This window comes from Rhododendron vialii, chromosome 4a, assembly GCF_030253575.1.
Source record: "Rhododendron vialii isolate Sample 1 chromosome 4a, ASM3025357v1".
Lineage (NCBI taxonomy): Eukaryota > Viridiplantae > Streptophyta > Magnoliopsida > Ericales > Ericaceae > Rhododendron > Rhododendron vialii.
This window is the reverse complement of record NC_080560.1, coordinates 31,435,471-31,442,225: the sequence shown is the minus strand read 5'-3', so window position 1 is coordinate 31,442,225 and position 6,755 is coordinate 31,435,471. Positions and strand designations below refer to the sequence as shown.

General features: G+C 39.8%; 1 protein-coding gene across 2 annotated transcripts; it reads left to right on the top strand.

Annotated features, from left to right (window-relative positions):
- Positions 1 to 243: 243 nt before the first annotated feature.
- LOC131324642 (APETALA2-like protein 3) lies at positions 244 to 4,903 on the top strand. Of its 2 annotated transcripts, none has more exons than XM_058356684.1 (10): positions 244 to 894; positions 2,677 to 2,702; positions 2,817 to 2,847; positions 2,951 to 3,038; positions 3,133 to 3,278; positions 3,405 to 3,449; positions 3,549 to 3,643; positions 3,804 to 3,925; positions 4,083 to 4,184; positions 4,334 to 4,903. In XM_058356684.1, exons 1-10 carry the CDS (start codon positions 428 to 430, stop codon positions 4,595 to 4,597), a joined length of 1,386 nt encoding a protein of 461 aa, XP_058212667.1. In that variant the 5' UTR covers positions 244 to 427; the 3' UTR covers positions 4,598 to 4,903. The 2 variants fall into 2 exon arrangements, with proteins under 2 accessions (XP_058212667.1, XP_058212666.1); XM_058356683.1 differs by having other exon boundaries at positions 247 to 894; positions 3,549 to 3,652.
- The last annotated feature ends 1,852 nt before the right edge of the window (positions 4,904 to 6,755 follow it).

Genomic DNA, 6,755 nt, shown 5'->3' with positions numbered 1-6,755 from the left:
AAAAGGTTCACTGAGCCTCTTCCTAATCAGCAATTGTCTAGGTGAGTTGATAAGTAAAATTATCCTATTGACCTTCATAAAAAAAAAATAACCTTCCTTTTACAAGTCCGGCCAGGGAGATGTCACTCACGTCCTAACCAGAGAATTCACAAAATCTTACACTTGTTGCGGTCTAACCCAAAATCAAACATAATTACTACTCCGAAATTGCGTAGAAAGCTAACCCACCAACGTAACTTCGGCGTCTCTTCTCACTGTTTGTTTTCTCCTCACCAACACAGCTCTCTCTCTCTCTCCCCCAAACCTGCAGGAGAGACAGCCCGCCATGATAACTTCCACTCCATCGTCTCCATTTCCATAAGAGAGAAAATCTCTCTCTCTCTCTCTCTCTCTCTCTCTCTAGTAACGAATTCGGGTAGCAAGAGTGATGTTTCACCTGAACCGCACCACCTTCCCAACCAATTCGGAGAAGCTTCTAGACCTCTCCACGGTACAAATGAACGATCCAGCCACCTCAAATTCCTCCCTCATTAATTCCAACACCACCAGAAACGCCGCCGCCGACGAAGACTCCTCCTCCTCCACCACCACCACCGCCACTCACGGCACCTTCGGTTATAGCTTCGGTATACTAAAACCCACCAAATGCGAGGATATCGACAATAATAGTAGCAATCAATTGGTCACGAAACAGCTCTTTCCGGTTAACGCCGGAGGAGGCGTAGTAGTAGAGGCGGCGGCGAGTTCGAGGCGGCAGTGGTTGGATCTTTCGGTTAGGGCGGGGAATTCGGCGCCGGTGAAGAAGAGTAGCAGGAGGGGACCTAGGTCTCGGAGCTCGCAGTATCGCGGAGTCACGTTTTATCGGAGGACTGGGAGATGGGAATCACACATTTGGTATATTATAAATTGATCACTATGCTATCTGTAATATTAATAGTTATAGCATTGCATATGTCGCGGTTGTTTGAGGGTGCTTTTCCGCTATATATATGGAGTGTATATTTTTTGCTTTAGGCTGATGACAGTAGTCGAGTTGTAGTATTGTAGATATATGTGAGGAGAATGACCCCCTAATTGTGAATGGATAGATAATCTCTCACCCCATGGATTCATGGTATGCACTACCACATGCGTTTGTGGGATGTGATATCCAACGTGTTAGATTTCTTTAGAGGGTTCCAACCAAAAATCAATTGGCTGTACTAGATTATATTACCAAGCTTGGGTGGCTTACGTGAGGGATATGGAGTAAAGTCTAACACAACGGATATTTAGTCCCGGCAATATTTCCGACCGTAAGATATATTGTACAATCTGATGCTCAATTCCAGGCAAACAAACGGGATCGAACCTGTTCTATAAGAGAACTGGGTGATAGGAATTGTATATTTAGTATGTACAATTTGGTTGAATTTGTTGTGTATTGGAGTTGACGGAGGTCTCTCGATTTGTTTAGTTTTTGTGGTATGTGGAGAGATTGTTGCTATGGGAATCTGTATTGTCATGCTGCCTTTTATCGGATATGTTGATTGTTGTGGTTGCGGTTCTGCATCTTTTGTGGGGTTATGTATTTTGCCATGCGGCATGTTTGGTTGGTATATTATATTTTGTATATCACTACAAATTGTATGTCTACAGAGACGCATATATATTTGTAGCATAGTGTATTTGATTTCTGTAAGTTGTTGGGAAAGAAATTTGGAAGATATGGAGGGCAGTCTCTCATTTTGTATGTTTTTTCCATGTAGGCATAGATATGAACTTATGATTTGTGTTATTTATAGTAGCCCCTCTTGAGTTGCTAATTTAATTTGTCACGCTGAACTTTCATTTCTCGCACGTGCAAGAATTGAAGGTATTGATTATTGGGTTTTATCTCATTTTCTTATGGGGAGATAGGAATGGCACACATGGTTAGTAGATTATAGTGTTTGTGTAGCTTTTTTATACCTTTTTAGCATAGTGTATCTGGTCGAAATTTTTGTTATGTTGGAGATAGGGTTCTCTTTTATCAGGAGTAAGATTTTACAAGTGTATCCTCACAGAGCTCAATGGAGGAAACGGATTCATGTAGCCGACCCCAAGTGATTGGGACGTAAGGCTCGGTTTGGTTTGGTTTGGTTTGGTATCCTCACAGTTCGTGGAGAGGTTGTAGCTCTGGCAATCTGGAAAAACCCAGAATTGTTGATAGATTTGTCATGCTGAACTTGCATTTCTTGTATATTCTTCTTATATTGGACCTGTTGATCATGGTGGTTGCTCATTTTGTTGAACAATCTCAATACCTTTACATTAGTATCAGTGATAGCTATATCTAATGGGACACACTTCAATCGGCAACCAGGATTTAAGCATAAGGTCGTGGGAAGACCTGATTAATGGCAGTGGCAAAGGCCTTCAAATTTGAGAGAAAGAAAGAGTTTCTTGTGATTTGGATTTAAGAAAAAAAGAGTAAAACTTGTTTTGAGTATTTTTGAGTAAATTATCGGAGAAGGATTTGGGAGTTTTTTCACTCAAGTCTAGTGTTGAGCCAATATTTGAGCAAGGGCTTGAGATGCCCTCATGATTCTGCATCCTATTTTTCCTCTTGTATTGCTCCAATGATACTATATACCATCTTGAAGTCTTGGCTCTCTTTATATTGATAAATGGTTTGTTTTCTTTTGCTTTGAACAGGGATTGTGGAAAACAAGTGTACCTAGGTAAGCAGCTTTGATGGTTTTTTTTGATTGGGGTTCCTTCTTCACTCGTTAGAAACCTCATATCGTTACTGCTTTGTTGCTAAATATTGTGAACGTCAACGTTTCTTCATGTAGGAGGATTTGATACTGCACATGCTGCGGCTAGGTAATAATCTTGGTGGTTTTGAAAGTTCTAACGGCACTAGTTTAAGCTAGTTTTCTTGATATGATATGAGGAAGTTTATCTCATAAATGCTTTGCGATTTCAGGGTGTATGATCGGGCTGCAATTAAGTTTCGTGGGCCTGATGCTGATATCAATTTTAATATCATTGACTATGATGAAGATTTTAAACAGGTGGTGGGAGTTGATAAATATCTAGTTGGAATGATTAGTTTTCATTCTGCCGGGGATGTAATTGTACTCTCATATAGTTTTGATCTTTATGCAGATGAAGAATTTGACAAAGGAAGAATTTGTGCATATACTTCGTCGCCATAGCACCGGATTCTCTAGGGGAAGTTCGAAATTCAGGGGTGTTACACTTCACAAATGCGGACGTTGGGAAGCTCGAATGGGGCAGTTCCTTGGCAAGAAGTGAGATAAATGAAACTTAATTTACAACTTTATGGAACATTTTCTGGTCAGAATGTCAGATGTAACACCAACTTCTTCGTGATGTCCAATATGCTGTCTCAAGTTTATTAACTCACAATTTGGCAGGTATATGTATCTTGGGCTTTTCGACAGCGAGTTAGAAGCTGCCAGGTTACGTACATGATCATATCTCACTTCTCCTTAACCTATGTGTTTTTTTGGATTTTCTCATTCTATGTGGGAGTCTTACTTCATCTATTGTGTTATCAGGGCTTATGACAAGGCAGCAATAAAATGCAATGGAAAGGAAGCAGTCACTAATTTTGAGCCAAGCACATATGAGGGGGATTTAAGCTTTGAGGCTGGGAATGGGGGTATCACCTTTTTATATGTTCATGTGTTTAGCCTATAGTGCTGATTCATCTTTCTTGAAACTTTTCTTCATTTTCTCTTTTTCCCATATTCACCTATACGGCTATACTTCTCCATGATTCTTGAGGAATGATTACTTTCCTAATCTCTTAGATGCAGGAAGCAGCCATAACCTAGACCTCAACTTGGGTATTGCTACCCGTTATTATGCTGACGGCCTAGGAGGAAACAATGACTTGACTAGCGGCTCAATTGCCATGCACGAGAACACAAGGGTAATCTTATTATTTTACCTCATGATTTTATTTAGTTTCATTCTGCTCTGAAAGTGGAATAGATGTTTCAGAATCATTTTCTCTCCCTGCTGATGCGATGTTTTAATATTGGACAGTCTTAGAAAAGTTTTAGCAGATTCATCTTTTCCTCTTGCAGGATACAAGAATGGGAGCTAAACCACCTCATGGCCCCATATTGTTGTCTGAGCACCCTCCTCCCTGGAGAGGTACTAGTTCCAATGTCTTCCCTATCTATGAGGTAAGCAACAAACTTCTCTGTAACGGAAGCCCGTTCTGGGTTCTTACCCTCAACACTGGGTTACATATTTAGTTTGGCTTCAATAAACCAAGCTGAAAAAATTGCATTTTGCTCAACTTTATGGAAGATACCCTCTTTGCTGTCAACAGGGAAGAGCAATGGAGAAGAGCGTGGAATTTGATTCTTCACCAAACTGGGCATGGCAAATCCAAGGCCCATTTGGTGCGGCGGCAGCTCCACTTCCGCTTTTCTCTGCTGCAGCATCATCAGGATTCTCTACTTCAACACCCGTCACTGCTTCATCTGCTTCTGCAAATCAACCTCGCTTTCTTAGTACAACAAACCCCCACAATCAATACCCACCATCAATCACCAATTCCAACAACGTATCTCAATACCTGTGCAAGAGCTGAAAACTCTAGAACCGAACTACAACCCAGCTATTCTTTGTTTCGAGGAAGAAACGACTGGTGAAGGAAGCATACTACTATTTGATCAAAAAACGAAAGAAGCATTTATACTAGGATATTGTAATTGATTTGAAATGCTCAGGTGCCACATTCATAACAGAGGCTCCAGATTTATCATCTTTTCTCTTGTGGAAAATGCCTTAATTGTGCTTGTATTTCTCCTATTGGCATGAGAAATCACTTCTTATGTTACGCCTTCTAGTTGTGAGTTGTCTTATAATGCAGAATCCATAAGAACTTGTGCTGAGATAAGCTGGCAGAAAGAAGTATTCTTGTACTATTGGGAATGTGCCCCTTTCTCCTTTTCTATTTGCTGAAGCCGTGATAAGATTACCGCAATCCTCGGCTTTGCTTTCAACGTTTGTAAACCTGCAAAAAACATGGAGAACAGGTTTTGTGAGTAAGAGTACTATTTTTTTTTTAAAAATTTTGAGCAGAAAGATCATCCCGTTATATTAAACAAAATCATATTACAACAAACATAACACAAGAAAAGTCGTTCAGCTCCAATGTCGGAGTTCGTGGAAGTGGGTGGAGGAATGAGTAGCGTGAAAACCCCCATTCATGCCTATGCACTGCATATCTCTCCGTTTACAATTATACGGGAATGGGGGACGAGTTGAGTCACAGAATCACAACATGGCCTGCTATGACCTCAATAGAGGTTCCATCTAGGCTTAAAAAAATGATCTGATCAACTTTATTTTGTTTGTGTCGTTAAGTAATGCTTATGAAAAATTAAGTTGATTCGGTGTTAGTACCCATATGAACGAAACATGTTTGTGTGGAACTTTATTCTCAAAATCATACTAGCCGATAATTTTTTGTTTCACAACAGAGGTGTTTTATTCATGTTGCTACCAATGCCCAATCAATCTAATGTTTTGTGGGATTTACTTACTCAACGAGTCGAATAAAATTATTAATGGTTCAGATCATATTTTAGGGCCTAGAATATGACCCGTATGAAGGTCACATTAATACCCTTGATCCAACTCACAGTAGCCCCTCCGGTTCCATTACATGGTACTCAAATTGTCCGGTACCAAACTATCCCATCGAATATGATCACCGAAACATTATCGTTCGTATCTTTCTCCTCTCCTACTAATTGGAATTTGATTGTTTTCATTGTGGGAAGCTGAAAAATCCGATAGATAAAATCCTTGATTCACTTTCTCACAATAAAGGACAATCAGAAAATGAAGTGTGAGACTGAGCTGTTGTTGCCTACTCTATAACCATAAATGACCTGGTTTTGGGCTGGTTTCTCTTTTGGTACTCCTATATCTTAAAAGTCACCATCTATAAAGCTGTTTAGTATGGTTGTAGCTGTGCATGTGAGGTGCAGACAGACACAGTTGCAGCTTCTGAAGGTGCACTAAAATTTACTCCACAAAGCTGGGTTTTAACCCAAACTCTTGGGAGAGAGTGGTTTGGACCCCTACCATCCATCCATCTGGTCTTGCATATTATAACATGGTTTCCTGCCTGCTGGTTTGACTACTCACTGAAACCTTGGGCCTCCCCTATTATGTTTGTACTAAGAGAAACAGTTTGCAACTATCTATTAATGCAGTTGTAGCTGCTGTCAGATAAGGCTAATCGATCTCATTCTGATTGATTTCTTTTTGAAATTCCTCTTGCTCTTCGGAAGTATATATTTCTGGCAACGAAAGATCAGAGAAATCTCTAACAACGCGGGAGCCCTCATCCTCTCTCAATTTTGTCTTTTTTTTTTTGTTGGGAAATGATTTTCACACCCTCTTTTTATCCATTGCCACTCTTTCTTTCTTTCTTTTTTGTCTTTTTAGTCATGTGAAATTACTAAATTACCCTTGCCTCTTGAGTCATTTTTCCCATATGCAAGGTCATTTAATGGATAAAAGGGGAGTGCTAAAATTATTTCCCTATTTTTGTCGTGATTTTAGAGATTTATCATTCGTCTGGACGAGAGGAATCAAAAAGTATAAAAATGTGGCCCAAAGTTAAAAAAATATCAATTAAGACGACAAAAGTACGAAAAATACCAATTATTTGGTATTTTATCGTTTATTTGTGTGGACCCTTTGGCTTCATAGCTCCATCAATACAAATGCAG

Excerpts from the sequence above, each read along its gene's own strand:
- LOC131324642 (XM_058356683.1), top strand. The coding sequence starts at position 428 with ATGTTTCACCTGAACCGCACCACCTTCCCAACCAATTCGGAGAAGCTT. Across the intron at positions 3,279-3,404 it reads GGGCAGTTCCTTGGCAAGAA|GTATATGTATCTTGGGCTTT; the intron begins GTGAGATAAATG and ends ACAATTTGGCAG. Across the intron at positions 3,653-3,803 it reads CTTTGAGGCTGGGAATGGGG|ATGCAGGAAGCAGCCATAAC; the intron begins GTATCACCTTTT and ends CTAATCTCTTAG.